The sequence below is a fragment of the Micropterus dolomieu genome, linkage group LG20, assembly GCF_021292245.1.
Source record: "Micropterus dolomieu isolate WLL.071019.BEF.003 ecotype Adirondacks linkage group LG20, ASM2129224v1, whole genome shotgun sequence".
Lineage (NCBI taxonomy): Eukaryota > Metazoa > Chordata > Actinopteri > Centrarchiformes > Centrarchidae > Micropterus > Micropterus dolomieu.
The window spans coordinates 15,860,508-15,878,221 of NC_060169.1; the positions used below are offsets into that span (position 1 = coordinate 15,860,508).

The following is a 17,714-nucleotide window of genomic DNA, read 5'->3' on the forward strand; positions in this document are numbered from 1 at the left end:
TATATGAGAAGTTGAAAAGGATTCCTGGAAGGTACAGCAGGTATGGCCCATAATCTGACAGCAATCATGCAACATCACTCAATATTTTTATTGCCACCCCTTTTAAAATTGTGTTATTCTTTGCTGCCATTGAACATTAGCTTTGCGTTCATCAGTGCCATTCGCACACTTGTTAAATTCCCTCAGCTTCTGCACATATTTCTGTTTTATTATAACCATACACCACTAACTGAGCTCTAATTTTCCAATACATCTTGTTGCCAGGAAACACCTGAATACCTTTTTAACCATGTGGCTGACTTTAGTGCCTGATGCAGGCACTATTGTTTATGTCGAATGCCAAAATGTTCAACTAATCAGCAAAAGGTTGTGGTGGTGATGCAGTATATGAACCACATATGTGTGCTGTTGGAGGGGTTCAACCTTCAGAGTGATTTCAACTGGCTTAAACTGTTAAAACTCTGATGCCCTCCTTTGGTTGGTTGGTGTCCAGCTTTTTAAGTCAGTTAAAAATTCTGATCCCGTCTGGAAATTTCAAAGCTACTTTCTAAGTCTGCACGATAAGATTTCTGTCTATTTACTCCTATGATGAAGGCAAAATATCTTAGCATAATAGCAAAGCAACTACAAAAACTTACAGTAAGTTATTTTCAAATCAGCAATCCCCTGTCAGTTGAAGTCCAGAACTCCATCTTTGTCTTTTAACTTTCAAAATACTCACCCATATTCAGCAGCATTACAAAACCCTGCTCCTCTTAATTGCCTTAAGCACTTTATGTTTCTGCTTATATCAGTGTTAGAGCTGCAACTATTAATGGATTAGTAGTCAACTATTAAATTCATCGGCAACTATTATGACAATTGATTAATCAGTTATAGTATCAATTCCAGCTTCTTAAATGTGAATATTTTCTGGTTTCTTTACTCCTCTATGACAGTAAACTGAATATATTTGTGTTGTGGACAAAACAAGACATTTGAGGACATCATCTTGGGCTTTGGGAAACATTGATCGACATTTTTTTTTGTTCACCATTTTCTGTCATTTTATAGACCAAACAACCAATCTGTCGATTATTCTCTTGGTTATTCGACAATGAAAATAATCGTTAGTTGCAGCTCTAATCACCACAAATCTTTGCTCTTATTTTCTCCGTAGGTTATCAGAAGGATCATGATTTCCTACATGTCTGTGCGCTCCAACCAGGTATTACAGAAAACAAATCTGGCTGTGTGGAGAGCATGGAGGTCATTGAAGTTAAGCGTGCACTGTTCTACAGTTTGTGTATCTTCTGGTCCCGGTCCCCTGGACAGATCTGAAGAACTGTCTCCTGTTTCAGTCGAAAAGCCTCCTCATATGCCTGTCATGTTGAAAGAGGTGCTTCATTACTTAGACATCCAACTAGGTCAGGTATGTTTGCATCTTTGTTATTTGTGCAAGCTTCTTGATGTCCTTAAGAAAGTTAGTGTCTGTCAAAAGTTATTTCAGACCAAGTGAGTGTCGTGTGAACATATTCAAACAAAAGTAATGGTGTAATTTTACATCTTTCCTATTACCATTATTGCAAATAGAAAGTATTCACCCACTGATGTATTTCCACATTAGGTGGCTCCTAGAATATGTTCAGACTGCAGGCAGATCTGATGTGTGACTAAATTGAATATCTAAGACTGACTGCCTTCACTGATATTAGAAAGTGATTAGGTTAAATTTGTATTTTCAGGTGTTGTTATCCGGCCTGCCTTGGTTGCTGTGGTAATGGCATAGGCATGCTAACTCATATTGAGAGGTGTTTCTTATATTCCGTCCTTCGAATGTGTGTCAGAACATTTGAAACACCTATCAGTGTCATACATTTTGTTTCAACACCACCACTAACTACAGTCTCAAAAACTACTGCAGAGTTGAATCAACACCTCCCTGATCAAAAACAATGTATATTCTAAGTTTCACAAAGACTAGATTTATTGCAGTCGTTTTGTAACAAGTACGCTTATTGGTTTTAAATTGGATACAAAATGTAATAACACCAGTGTCTCCACTGATAATTACCCTCTTTACTGAGATGTTTGTTGCTAAGGTAAAAATTCAGTTCACACATGATGTAACGACTTGTTGCTGTAAAAGCACACATGAATTGGACAGGGTGGCAGTAATTTGGCTTTCACTTAATGTATGTACTACCAGGACAGATGGGTATGAGTCAAAAGCCTTCTGGTGTGGCAGGCAGGATAGGAGGGGAAGCGATTCCCCCCTCCCTATATAATGCATGGTCAAGACAGGTGGGGGCCATGGGTCAACAACTTAGTCAGGAATTGCGCCACTGTAAGGCTGTTGGCAGGACACAGGGTGCTGCGTCGCTCCTGCCTGAACTTTAGCACCTCTAAACTCCTCCGCTGCCCGCCCATTTGCCAACTGTCCCAAGACAGCTTGCCAATCAGATGCTATTAAAAACTGTTTGATAGATTTTTTTGTACAGTACTTGCTGTAGACCTCCCTTGACGTTCTGTATAAATGTTTCATGGTACAATTCAGAAGTCATGTTTGAAATGCTGCTTCACTGCAGATGTCTGTTGATTTACTTATTTATGTGATGTCACATATGTGATGTTGCAGTTTCACTGGTTCTATAACAAGAGCAACATTGCAACCCTTATTAGGGTGCTATCACTGATGTTCATATAGCTAAATTATAACTCTGTAGAGACAGCCACATGCTCTGTCAGTCTCCGTCAGACAAACAGAAATCTGAATTCTGACATGACGCTCTGACAGAGCTGCCATTTAAGCAGTCAGATATGTGGTGGTTAAGTGATGGTGTCACTAACAGATCAGTTGCTGTGAGGAGGAAAACCTACTCTTAATATCAGACAAATGTCAGCTGAAATCACTGAGGGCAGTGAGATTAATAATTTGAATGGCTATTGTAAAATAATCACGAAAATGTAATTGCTCTTGTCAGCTGAAGCAGAGTATGTATGAATGGAGTACTTAAGCGATGATGGGTGTCAGAGCAAATACTGCAGTTAAACCAAAGTGTGTAAATGGAGCCTTCAGTGCCCTGCTGCCTCCCACACAGGACAGCTGGCTGTAAATGTGTATGCAGGTAGCTGATTTTCACAGTTTTACAAATGGCCATCATGCTTGTTGGATCTGAATTGATAATATATATTTTCACTGAAAGCATACATTCTTTTCTACTTAACAAAGATGTAGACATCTCACCACTAATTGACTTAAAGGTCCCATGCAATGGCTTTGAGTTTCCTTACTTGGTATAATGTGTTTCTGTATGAAGAAGAAAAGGTTTTGCTTATCCTTAATATCTCAACATCTACTAGATTGATTGGCACAAAAGTGTGTGCAGATATTTTTGGTTCCTCGACTACGCACCCTATGACTTTGGGGATCATCTGATCTTTTTTCTAGAGCCTCGATGTGCTCATATTTGGGGTGAAATGTCTCAATATTTATTGGATGGTTTGCCATCATAAATTTGGCACAGACACTCATGTCCCCCAAAATGGGAAGAGCTTTTTCCATTTTGATGCAAGTATTCACTAAATATGACATGAAATGGTTTTGACAGTTCTTGGGATGGCACAATTTGAATTTATCTGCTGCCGATGAAACATTGTCCGAGCATTAGCAAGCTATTGTATAAGTTATTGTAAAGGCTTTGCTGCTATTTAGTAGCCTGGTTACAGACCCCACAACCACAGACCACATCTCTGAATTGTTCAGCGATTGATATAGTAACAAAGCAGAAATTCAGTGGGATTATCAGGCTAGCCATTTAGCATGTCTAATAGTAATTTAATTATAGCGTCGATATAATATAAAGTTAAATTATGAGAATTTCGATCGTAATTTTTAAAAACATTTTTTTCTTTTCTTTCTTCATGGGTGGGCGGTTAGTCTGTCCTTCTCTCAGTGTGTCTGTCTTTCCAAAACTGTTGTCAAAAGCAAAATAGCCTTAAAAGTACAGGCCAGATATCCATGACATGTGGTGTCTATTTTAATTGTCCCCAAAAGATTTATTTATACATGGACCACAGGTAAACTATATATAACTATGGTGCTCTTTCCCCTATTTTTGTTTATGGTACCGACATTTTAAACTATAATATTTTAGATGTGTCAAGGTAAAGTTTTGATGTAAAGAATGCTTTTATGAAACCTCTACTTCAACTCGGTAATACTCATCGTTAAGTAAAAGAACTGTGCTGAAAAGGAAGGAGCATGAGGAGACCTCCACTGGCGCAGGCTGCTTGTCTAGGGGACCTCCTCTAGAATAGATTAATGAGCCATCAGTTGAGAGTCCAGGGGAAAAACCCTGTGCTGCTGTAGAAGGAGAAATGAGCTGCCTACTCTTACATTTCAGTCTCAAAACACTCCCCCTTGTGGAATCAACGAGGCCATAAGTGTTACTACTTTTTTAGATCAATATCAGAGTCTTTCAACAATCAACTCATTTTTGAGCATGATTATGTGAATAATATGTATTTGTTGGACAGTTGCATATTATACCTTGTACTTTTTGATCTCTGTCAACAAAGTTATATCCTTGTCATGTGTCAATGTGACAGGAGATTTCTTATTCCTAACAAGTATTGGCTTGAGGAAATGTTAGTATTGATTTTGAATAAATTACTTAGTTTTATAATTTATAAGACAAGTAAAACAATTATTTCCTTTGGCATATATAATTATGTTGCTGAAATGCGAGCACCACCCAAGGTACCAGGCCAGTCGTCTAGAAGTTTCGACAGACACATTTCATCCTGTTCACAGTCACTATTGCTTTCTGTTTCATTCTTGTTTAGTTATAGTTATTTTAGTGTTAACGTCATCAAATGATTAGTCTGTATAATTTGATTGGGGTCAACTAACATGACTTCTTAAATGCTGATACACTTACCTCTTTAGTAAGCAAATTTAAATGCAACAACAGGATATGGTAAAAAAAACTTGTCAAAGTACAAACTGTTCTTATGACCACCAAAGCTCTGAGCTTTTTAAGTCTGGGGTCACCATGAAAGAAACGGAAGCATTAATGCTAGCTTATGTAAAAGCAGGTGGTCGCCGATGTGGAGTTTGCACACCATAAATAGCATGAACCAGGCTAGACTCATGATGACAATGGAAATCTAGCACAAAAATACAGCACAACAGGCAAACCACAAATCACAGGTGTTGTAGCTTGTTAAGGGCCGGAACCACAGCAGACTTAGTTGAGTGCTGCATTTTTCACATCCCCTGTTATTTGGGTTATTTGGCTGGCTGTAATTCGGACACATGAAGAGACACTATGTTCTATGGATAGATGACCACATAACACTCTGCCAGCTGCTACTTCTCAGTGTATTTTTTTTTTTTTCTTTTTGCATTTTTAGATGCAAGATAGAACACAGACTAGGAAAAGTAGTATACAGCTGTGTGACTTGAAACAGTAGTTAAGTAGTCTGTTTTATCTGTCATTTAGACATTTTTACTTTAAATGTGGTTTTTGTGGAATTTATAGTTCATGAAGGTTGTCAGGGAGGGAACATTCATCAGTGTTTTTACCAGGTACTGAATGTACCAGCTTGTAAATAGGGGCATACATGAGGTTAATATGATCTTGTCTCTTTTAAATTAGTTTAAAGTCTTACAGCTGAATTTTGGTTGAGCTGAGGTGAAAAATTGCTCTCTATATCTACAGTACAGGGTGTACCTTGCACTTTTGTGCAAGACTATTTAGAAACTTAATATACAATCTATAAAACCTCTACTGTAAAACTGACAGGCAGCAGTTAAAGGACATTTAAATATGTGTGATATATACTTTCTTTATGATCTTCATTAGTGCATGAACTGTAGTATTTGAAATGTACTCTATTTCAGATAAATGTTATTTTGTGACTTTATCTGTTTCATGACTTTTTTTTTCTCAGCATCAGCCAGGTGAAGCGCTGTTGTGAATACAAGCAAAGGGGGTAATATGATCTTGTCTCTTCAAATTAGTTAAAAGCCTTGCAGTTGGTGTTTGTGTCATGGAACTGAAGTCAAGAAATGGCTTCAGCAGTACATTTGAAATACAGGGGATCTTTTCTTTTTTAAAATAACATAAATAAAAGCGCATTATAAAAGGTTCATATATTTCAGTTTATGTAATCCTTTACCTTTATTTTTAATTTCTGTAATGGGTTGTGTATTTGTAGGTACTCAAATGTTATTTTGCTCTTTAAGCTTGTATTAATCATTAATCTGACAACACCTATTGAAGTTGTTTAGTAGTCATCCTTTAAAAAGGTTTAACAGCCCAGACAAACTTATCTGTCATATATAATGCACAGCATAAACACTGTCTGTATTATCTGGAACAAGCAACTTATTTTCTCTGTTCTAAATTTGCCACCACAACCTCTTCTGGGTCTTTCATGTATTTTCTTTTTTTTCTTTACACTCCTTTTTTGGGAGCACTGAGGAGTGAAAGAGGAGGCTGGTAAATAATTGATCCTTGTAATTAAACACTCCAGCCAGGGATGCTGGGGCTGATTGACGGCCAGATATTAGGCCCTTGTCTCGTAAGGTTGCAAGTTTAGTCTGAGGTTATCAGTGGCCAGAAGAGTCTTTCTCCCTCCCTGCCTCATTACTTTCATGAGTAGAACATTTCATAGTGGAGTGGTGGGTGGGGGTGTGGTGTGAAGACAGTCTGGGACTTCATTAGCCAAATGGGGTGCCTCAGTCTACAGAGCGCCAAATTGTTCAGCCTTGCTGAGCAGACAACCTGTTCGTGGGTGCTTCACCTTCCTGTAGAGTTGTTTTAGTCCTTCCATCTTACACATTCTTCAGCTGCAGGTTCACTTTAACGACAACAACTTTAACAAATAAAGCAAGCCTTCCTGCACCTACCTGAGCAGATGGTATCTATTATAGCCTAGCTCAAGTAAACCTCCCTCCCACCCTCCAAATTGTATTTGCTCACCTTTCCAGTTTTGCTACATTGCTTACAAAGCTGTAACTCTTACAGCTTACGGTACAGTATATTGTCCAATAAAGCTTAAATGTCCCCCTAAAAGTAAATACTTTCCCAAATGTTGGACTTTATTAATGTTAGATTGAATTTGCCATAACAACATTGACTCTGTGTGCGTGTGTATTTGTGTGTGTGTGTGTGTGTGTGTGTGTGTTTTGTATGAGAGAGACAGACAAAGAGAGAGACGAAGAGAGAAAGAGAGATGCATGCACATAACATCAAATAAGGGGTAAACTGGAGAGGAGTGCTGCTACAACATCAATTACTGAGAGTTGTATTTGCATATAGCTTTAATAACAATTATTTAAACTGCATAACTCTAAACTCACATGTATCCAATATTTTGCTAAATTAAGTCAAAAAGACACTGAAAACCCCTCCTCAATGCTGAATTGATACTATTACAGCAGGTTTTATTGCAATATTTACATTTTTTCCTGGTGTGTGAGAGTGGGTATGCTAATCAGATACATGCCCTGTGGACAGCTGGATTAAGATGACTCATTCCTGCAACACATCTTCAAATGGTGTTTGTGTGAGGTCCAACTGCATTATCTCAGTAGTCTTTCTTTTAAATATGTTCTGGATAATTAGATGACAAAACATTTAGCATTTAATCTAGTTACTATTAGTTACATTTAGATTTAGTTTACTTCTTATTTTTCTGATTGATTCTGTTTTCTTTATCAAATGGTTCCACTTCCTGTCATACTATTACACTATAAAAATGTCCTGATGGCAAAAAGAATACCTTTATTTACAAGTTAGATGTTCCGAAAGGGGGATTTATCATGCATGTTTAGATATTGTGTTTTTTGTTTTTAACTTGAATTTGAATCAGCACTAACTGATTTTGTAGTGCATTTTTATACCTTGCTACATGAATGGTTTGTCCATCATGAAATTGTGCGAAACAGCGATCTCATTTTGTTGTAAAGCCTAGCCAAACTTACGAGCTCTACTACCATATTGCCATATTGAAACACTAGAGATGAGTAGTGATGTGCGTGTAAGCAGGGATGTTGATGAAAACGTCCTGGTCCGCAAACACCAGCCAGCACACCCTTGCTGTTTGTGTAATGTCATCAAAGGTGGGGCCCATTTCACAAAAGCAATTTGTGAGCACTGCTTACACACAGATCGTAAATGGTGGCAGCGTCACGTTTCAGAAATGATTGTTGCTCTCAAATTGCAAATACATTTGTGAGTCTTACAGGGCTTGCTCATGAGCTGCAAGTATGGCGTTTGTTTTTGTAATTGAAACAGGTCAAAATTAGCGAGAGGAAATGATCTCATGTTGTAAATTGCAGCTCGCCTGTTGCACATGTGGTAAAATGGGCCCTTGGCTCAACTTCTGGCACAACATGATGCAATGTCATCCGGCAAGGTTGGCCAGTCGAATGTATGCAAGTTACATGCAAACGGGGTAATTCCACTCTTAGCCTTATTGTTGAGAGGGAGGACAAAATCTTTGTTGTCGACTTTCCAGTTGTAAAATCTCTCCAAATAGTGTTATAAACCTGGCCCTTGTGAAGGTAATTTAAAACAGGTGTGATGTATACTCTCTTACTTATCTTCCTCAGCATGTGTTCCTGCATCTAAATGATCTTTATTAAACTGCTGTTGTACCTTTTCACTGATAAAAGTCAGTTGCAGTGACCTAATCTATGTAGCCAACATGATCTATATTTCCAGCAGTAATCAGATAAAGTGCTGTTGTTTTCAGCTGGAGTGCTCCCACTTCTTGCCTGCTTTGTTTCCTGACTAGTTTGGCAGGGAAGAGCATGTCCGCTCGACACTACATGACACTACTTAAACCTACTAACTAAACCAGTAACTGTAGTTTCCGCGCTTCCTTCTCACTGTTACACACCACGTCTACCTCCACCGTTTAACCAGAATTTCCCTGCTCTGGCTCGCTGATTTTATAGAAACAATACTGCAGACACCTTGCTTAATTTTAATCTTAAATACCTGCTTGGTTCTTCTTAAGCACAACGATGGGAGCAATCTTTTCCCATCTCAAGCATTTGAGGGAAAGCCCTTCTGAGGACCATTGCATCAATTCTCACGTCCCATGAGGTTTGCGTCATCCTCTTGTCAGTACAGCACTCTTAAAAGTAATGCTTCAGAGCCCAGATGTTACACCATCACCTCCTACTGATGAGTACCTGAAGCAAATATATGCACACTGACAGCAGTGCTAGATGTAGTAAATTTCATCCTCACTACATCCGCAGTGTCCTGGTGAGAGGCAGCCCTCATACACTTGCTTACGTACCCTCTAGGCAGCCTAAGGCTCCAGAGACTGACCACTTGCCCATTTGTCCGAGTGTCAGCTCAAAGTCTGACCCTTGGTCATTTCCGCCTTTACAAACGACAGTTCTGGCCCGCATAATATGAGGAAAATCTGCAATGTGCGGTAACATTGTGTGCATGTTAGCTACACAGTTCCTATGTAAGGCAGGTTGTCTTTAACTTCAGAACAGGGTTAGAATTTTAAATATTTTAAATATTACTAAATGTTGTTTCTAGAGCAGCAACAGTAAATTTTACAACAGCAAAGTCACTATATAAACTCCATAATATCTCACTGGAAACCAATATAAAATGTCAATAAAAAAAGTAATTCCTGATATCAAAATACTTAGTGAAGTTTAGAAAGAATGAAAAAAGCCGTTTAGCTTATTGTGTGTTTTCATACCACGATGATGATGAAAATACAATTTAGTAATGGACACTATGACTGTGAGACAATGGAAATTTGTGAGAAGTTAATACCATGATAGCCTGGTTGCAGATCTCTCGATTTGCTGCCCACAACTGTGATTCGTACAAGCTTTCCACGGGACAACTGTTAACTGCTTCTAGCATCCACACCTTGTCGTGTTGACTGAAAGCTAAGTTGGTGGGATATATACGTCACTCTACCTATTGGTTCGAGCAAAATAATCCTCCCTTCCAAACAGAAAACTGCTGAGATGAACATGATGTCAGAGTTAATAACTAAACTGAAACAATATGGCAATTCTACCTAATTGGCTAACACTATGAATATGGTCACCCTCTGACACTGAGGCAATCAATAAGGAAAATACAAAAGATTATAATATATATGCCTACAGTATGTCTATTCTGTTTTGTAGCTTTAACTACACTGAAAATATGATGCACTCTGGCCTTTATAGTACCGCCACCTTTTTTTAAAACTGGTATAAAACATTGGTGGACTGATGATAATACCAGTCATGGAAAGGCCCATGGCAACTTTATCAGTAGGTAGCGTTGCACTACGAAGCTTCCCTCTGAGCTCACCCCCCTCCCCCAAGCCATATCCACTGCCCCCACCCCATTCCCTAGATCCTTTCATTTCACATTGTATTGTCAACCTAGTCTTCTACTACTACTGGAAGCATCTTCTTAAATGCCTCTAGATGTCTTTTCCCTATTACCATGTCTTCCACCATGAAGCCTTCATTTAGCTCGACTCCTCTTTGCACTCCCTAATGGACTTGGCCCTGTTCTTCTTTTGTCTTCCTTTAGTACCATGAAATTCACCTTCAGGAGAGAAACCATCTTTCCTGATGCTTCTTTACATTTTGTGAATATAGTTAGATGATTCCACCCCCTCTTTTCAGTGTATCTTCTGTTTTCTCTTGGGCTTTATATAGTTTGCATTGTTTCCATGGCACACTGTATTTGGCAGTAGTGTCACACTTAAGAGAAATCTTTCAGAGCAGTGAAGAAGAGCAATGAAGCACGTAATCATTTTGAATAGATTCACTGCATCATTGTTGACCTTATTTCTTGTTTCCTGTTAAAACAAAGAAATAGCCTTTTGGAATTTCTGTTACAGTTTGTGGCGTTTCCTATCCACAGGAAGTTAGTAGTCTATATTTTGTATTTTAACAACTATGCATTTGTGAGCATGTCAAAATAACAGCATATGTGGTTAGAGAACCAGATTGAAAACAAGAAGTTTCCATTTTCACAAGAGACAGTCCGATTCAGAAAAAAGACAGTAATAGTACTTCAGACTGCTTAAAATAGCCAATGTTTACATTCAGTGCCAATGCTAGAGGTAGTGTGCAGGGCAGCAAAATGTCATAGGGAGGAGTGGCAGTATGTAGTAGGGATGTGCATCTCTATTACTGAGGCCAATCCGATATGCATCTCAATGCACTGCCAACCTTCCGATACATTAAAGATGCATATAAAGGAACTACCAATGTGGTACAATAGTATTAACACTTATTGCGATTTGACATGATTTATTCCACACAATATAATTCAGTGCGATATGATGCGATGCAGAAGAATAAGTATAACCTATGCAATATGGTACAGAGAGTTTGATTTTAGTTTATTGTGTTAGGGCTGGGCAATAAAACGATGATTATCGCAATATAATTTTCTTCAATGACAATATAACAAAAGTTAAATAAATGTTTGAATCACGAAGAATTAATTAGAAATTTATTTTTCCTTTATCTATATTTATTTTGTTGAGGACAGGGGACTGAAAAAAGATTTTGCTTAATTTTACTCATGCATATTTGTTGAAAAAAGATTTTATCATAATTGTTTTGAATGTTCTACCTCAGCTTTGTGAAATGATCCACTGTTTGGCAAGTGTTTGTCATGTTCTGTACATAAAGAATAGTTTAAAACCACAATTAACCATCTGGGTTCCTCAGCTTTCATTAAGAAGCAAAAATCAGCCTTTAAACTTCTAAGAAATAATGATTTGACATTTATTGTGACAATTATTGCTATCAAACGATATTAATATTTTTATTGTGATAACATTATTGGCCATATCGCCCAGCCCTAGATTGTATAAATCATAAATGAACTATATCATAAATTACTTCACATATTTTTTTCTCTTGTACTGCAACTATGTAAGCATCTCATTTATCATCTTAGTTTCTTTTTAACCTCTAAAAATGTATCTGACAAAAGATTAAATAAGACCTGGATCTGGACCTTGCTTAAACCAGTCCTTCTTTCCTGCTCTCTGTCTCCAGCTACACTTTTATAATCCCTCACACAACAGTTAAACAATTTTAGGAAATTGCAATACTTTGCTCACAAGTCGCTAGTCCCAGCGGTACCGCTATCTAGAGCTGAATCCGAGGGGGTGGGGGAGGCATCTCCACACTCACGCCATGTCGCCACTTCAGGTGAGTTAGCTTTTAGATTAGTTGTGCTGCTTGTATACGTTATAGTGGCACGGCATCTTTAGTGAATTGCATGTGTCTTGTGTGTCTCTCTTGAACGTTTGATTTAGCTCTTCCTCCTCCATCTAATCTAATGTGACACACCTCAGCCTCCTTAGTAGCCAACAGGCCACTGGCAGGAGTTGAGATGAGGGAAACTCTTAAGGAGGAATTAATCTAAATGTAATGTAAACAATTTGATACCAACTAATAGGTCACATTTCTACATAATAAATGCATAGGGACTCTACCTTTATTGTATATAAAGAAATCATATTTTACAGATGCAAAGATGTAACTAAACAATACATTTCAAGTTAAATGTAAGCGGTGCACAATTTTTTAATTGGGCCAATTGCATCTTGAACTTTTACGCCGGTGTACCGATGTAAACTGATGAATCTTACAATCCCTAGTATATAGCGTTCCTTCGACAGACCAGGGTTTGCATATTCTCCTACTCCCTTACTGTTTGTTTCTTTTAACTGTGAAGGTGACCTTTCCCTAACTTTGCTCTAGTAGTTGTAGATGTCTAAACCTAACCATAGCTTTCCCCTTACTTATTTAGCATGACCATGATCTTAGGGAGTTTTTCTTCTTTCCCTAAATGTAGCCATGCCTTTACCATCAGGACAGCAGACCAAAAATGTTTCATATGTGTCATATTTCTCATTTTTGGAAGACTTCTAAACACATTTAATATAATGCATTATGTATCTCACCATGTCATGTCTATGGACACTCGTAGCTCACACCAATTTTTTCTTAAAGACAGAGGAAGAAGTCAAGGTACAGTAGCCGGTATGTGCCCAGTGAATGTTATATACTCTACTTTTTGGAAATTGCAGACATAGCTCAACGCTAGGAAATGGAACAGTGTCATATCCCAATAATGAACATTAGGAATCTACTGGTGTCTGTGATTTTACCAACATAAAGTGTAATGCATTTCTGGTTTCTGGGAATGTAATGTTCTTCTTAAAGATCCCCTCCTAAGATGTTTTAAGACATAACAATACTTTGTTTTTAATAATAATTTATTTCTGATATGATTTTTCCACATAAATGTTAAATCACTTAGGTTAAAAGTCTTAGTCATTTTAGATTTCATCTAGCCTTTCTTATGGATAAATCCAGAATCTATGAATATGCAAATATTTTTTGTTTCAGACATTTAACTGGGCACATGACATCTCCTACTTCACCTTTCTTTGTGTATGTGCACTGGATTCATGTTTCCACATCACATGTGTGTAAGTTGCATATTGGACCACGATTGGCTAGACAAACACGTATTAAACCCAGATTCAAGGTGAGCCCAAACAGACTTTCCTCTTTCAGCAGATGAATGTGAAAACAGCCTTCTAGTGTCAAACTCTGCACACACATCATTCTGCACAGTGAAGGTCAAACATCCAAGTGAACAATTATCAGAGCACAATTGTGAATGGAGGAGGACTTTAACATTGCAGCAGTAAGGTTGCCAAAGCTTCTCCTTAGCTTATAACTAACAGAATAAAATAACAAATGCACAAATATAGTCCTCTTGAATATTTATTTGACTAGTCTAATCATAGTAATGAGGAGAATTTCACACACCGCAACCCACTTGCCCCTATTTTCAACCCCAAAACTAACTTGCTAGACCGTGGGAAACATTAATTTGATTATTATGAATTGCTGTCTCCCACCGCTACACAGCAGAGAAGTGCGGCTGATGTAAGGATGTATAACCTGGAAGTTGTCATTTTATATAATTTTTAGGTGCTAAATCCTTATAGTTAAAGCCAGACAGGCTGGTATTTGTATAACTACATTATAGCAGACTCAGCACCCTCCTGATGTAAGACATTGTTATAATCAAACACATACATTTATGTGTAGGATATCTTGTACCGACTGGAAAGTATTTTTTTTTAACAGTCCCCAGACCTTTTGTTGTAATGCACATGAATTTGATTGTATAGGTCTGCATTCAGTGTTATGCAAAAACAAATTTTTCTTGCAGAGAAAATGTAGCTCAGTAAATCTCCAACCTGCAGGACAAAAACAGACAGTTTGGCTTAGGGGGGGTGGGGGGTGGAGAGTGATGACTCATGCACAGAGTAGAGGTCCCTCCCTTTCCATTTCTTTCAGTGTCCAATCAGTTCCTTCCCAGCTGTCATTCATTGCCTCCAAATCAGATCACAGTGCTTTACTATCCCCTGTAAATGACTTTATTCGCAAAGGTTTAGAATAAATAAGGTGAATAAAAATGCCATTCACATCCTTTTGACACGGAGATTGTTACTTGATTAATGTGCTTACCTAACAGTGCAGGTGATGATCCTCTGCATCTAGGATGTTTTGGTCATGCAGTGGCCCCATATTCAGCTGAAACACACATTACCAAAATCTCATGCTCCAGAATAGGTCTTAAAGTTGCAACTTTATGTACATTGAGCTATGTTTTAACTTTTACAGATCAAAACAGTTCTCAGACAAGCTTGATTAATTAATTTCTACCATGTAATTACTTTCAAATTACCTTTTTTTTTTTCAGAATGCAAGCAGCATATAAAACGTAGAAAGACTAGTCATTGCCTTGGGTTGCCCACATACAGTAAATATTGAGATATTGGCTCATAGTTTCAGTGAAAATGCAAGTGCCTGCTATCCTGTTTCTCCAGGGATCTCCTCAGCACCACCATGGTGTAAGAGCCAGTCTCAGGACTCCTTGAAGTGGGCGGATGCTTGACATGGGCTTTTTGAGCTTTATGTAGAGGACAGGGACTGGGGTTTTCCTCTTTGTCAGATTTTTATTGAAAATTTAACAAATGTAACCATAGAGTAAAGTAAAGGCAGAGCTGCCAGAAATTATCTGAATGTGGTGGTGAGAAATAAAAGAGTACACGAGGGAGAGGAAGGACAGAAAAGTAAAAACATGTGAGGGGCTTGAGGATGTTATGGTGTTTGACTTGAGGTGAGTAGAGTGAAGGGAGATGAAGAAGCTTCATAATATATCAGCAGCTGTACACAAAGCTGTAAAACTACTCCCTTTACAACCATTAATCCATAAACTTTAGGTTCCAAAAAGGTGACATCAAAAAAAGAAATAATCCACTTTAATTGGTGTAGCTGTTCATTCTTTTCAGCTAACATTAGGTTGGCTACTGCAGTGTGTTAAAGAATTATTGTGAGCCAGGTTCAGGTGTGAAGACGTTTTGGAGACTGATGAAGACTTAACGTGGCATGGTTCATTGATCCCAGCCAAGAAGATGCAGTGCCAATATACAAAATGTGAACACATCAAGTGCCAACACCAAATCTGAAGGTTAACATCATTCTTTCGGGTCCCTTTTGTGTTTCTCTCTTTCCCCTAGTTCCTGTATGTTTCCCTCTTAGGTCATCTTTAACTGGCCTTAACCTAGAACAAGTCTATCTGATGTTGAGACTCCAATGCTGCATCATATGGGAATCTATTACTATCCATGAGTTGTACTCTAATCTGTGGAGCCAGTAAGTTCTTGTAAACATTCTTGTAAGACTCAACCTTGTAAGATTCGTATAGAACACTGATATCTGCTATCCTGACGCCTGAGCTACTGTTTCTACCTTATCAGTTATTAACTGTTGTCTCCCTAACAAGAACAGTTACATGTGAGAAATAACTAGAGCCGGAAAGTCAGTAGGGTCGGCTAATGACTCCAAGCTAGACCTGTCTTATCTTTTCCTGTTACATCAATTAAGATCCCTAAAAATATTCTTTTACACAGTGCGCATTTGGTGTTTCCGGATACAGTGCTGAGCATTGAAAGATAATTCCATGGTTGTTGTCACTAGCTCTGATGTAAATTCATACACTTTTGATGTAAGATAAAACTGAGCAACACTTCATGTAAAGGAAGGTGCTAAGGAGAGGCCCGTCTTTTTAATAGCACTGGTAACATCTAGGAAGAACTCCAGGGGCTTGGATAACGTGGCACAGTATATCTCCATGTCCTCCTCCATGCTACAGGGTTATATTGCCACTCAAACTACATAATCCAGGGCTAGCAAGTGAGTTAAAGCAACAGATTTAAATGCAATCATTGCAGCAAGACAAATAACCACCCAAACATCCATTAAATTACAAGTCATTGAGGATTCTAGCTTGGCATCCTACTTCAACGACTGTGACCCTAAATGGTGATAAAGTGATATGTAATCAGGGCTCTAAACTCTTGACTGATTGCACTGCTATGCCACCAACATTTTAGCCTCTAATACCAGGAGGTAATTTGGAAGCAACAATATTGCTTCTACACACTGATTCCAAACCACAAATTGTATTTAAATGAACAAAGCGTCAGTCTCAGTTGGATCTTTGTCAGATCAAAATGTTAAAAAATTTTAATTGTTATGTCACCCATAAATAATCAATCGGATGACAAGCTCTGTGAAGACAAATGTGGTTAACCATCAAACCTTCTCAAAGTAACAGTATTTTTCCAGTTGGCATGCACCTACATGTGATGTGCATATAATTACACTCATTCTGTTGTCTACCAATGTTTCTTCTCACATAGAAATATATACAGTGGTCAAAAAGGCACAAAATTATTAGCAGCAGTCTTAGCAGATTTTTAAAAATGATTTGTGTAGTTGTATATTTAGGGGGATTTGGCGACAATCCGGGGCCAAATGTATTTCCTCTAGTGGTGTCCAGCCACAGTTTGATGTTCATGAGTTAAGTTTTGTTGAAATGTGTCTCTGAGATTTCTGCTGCCACCCCGTACAGTGAAGGTGTGTGGTATGTTTGTTATGGTGCCATTTCCAACAGGACCTCACCTTTCAGCAGTGCCAAGTAATACATTCACTCAGGCAAAAATTCTTTTTGTCACCAATTTACCTAACCTAAGGGGCAATGTTGAGTATCCTCTGACAGCTCCCACGTCCCTGGCTTTCCCAGGATCAGCACCTTGGACAGCGGTCATGGCATACTTATGTACAAAATGTTAAAAATGATCCACCTGAGCTGAAAACAGGAGGATCTACTGATTGTCTTGAACCTCTACCACAGCTGTTATAATATTATTTTAGATTAGTTAAGTTTCCGGTTCACCATAGTCTGGTTGTCATCCAGGAGCCTCCAGGCAGTTAAAGTCACACTAACCAGAGCCCCTGTCTTGCCTCTGTAGGAAAAATAAAAGCAGAAGACAAAAATGTTATTCGGTATATCTTTAAAAAACATATATACATAGTTCTAACTGTTTCAGATTGGCTCCTTTAAAATTGGTTGTGTGCAGGTCTCAATGATAACTCACAGCTAGCTTTCTCCCTTGGTAAGCTAGCTGTGCCTTCACACCATTAAAGGTTCAGTGTGTAAGATTTAGTGGCATCTAGTGGTGTGTTTGTGAATTGCAATCATCTGCCCAGTCTACCACTGTCCCCTACACTTTCAAAGAGCGCAGGACAGCTACGGCGTGTGACAGAGCACAAAAGGTGTCTC

The 17,714-nt window shown here is 38.3% G+C and overlaps 1 protein-coding gene across 6 annotated transcripts in view; it reads left to right on the plus strand.

Annotated features, from left to right (window-relative positions):
- mettl15 (methyltransferase like 15) overlaps positions 1-17,714 on the plus strand; it is a 58,458-nt gene that overhangs the window by 2,591 nt on the left and 38,153 nt on the right. For 3 of the 6 annotated variants that reach the window (XM_046031864.1, XM_046031865.1, XM_046031866.1), the window contains one exon: positions 1,160-1,411. The exons of 2 other annotated variants lie outside the window; for them this stretch is intronic. In XM_046031864.1, the coding sequence (XP_045887820.1) occupies positions 1,160-1,411 (252 nt within the window). The remainder of the gene's footprint in view (positions 1-1,159; positions 1,412-17,714) is intronic. One more of the 6 variants, XM_046031867.1, reaches the window with a different exon arrangement.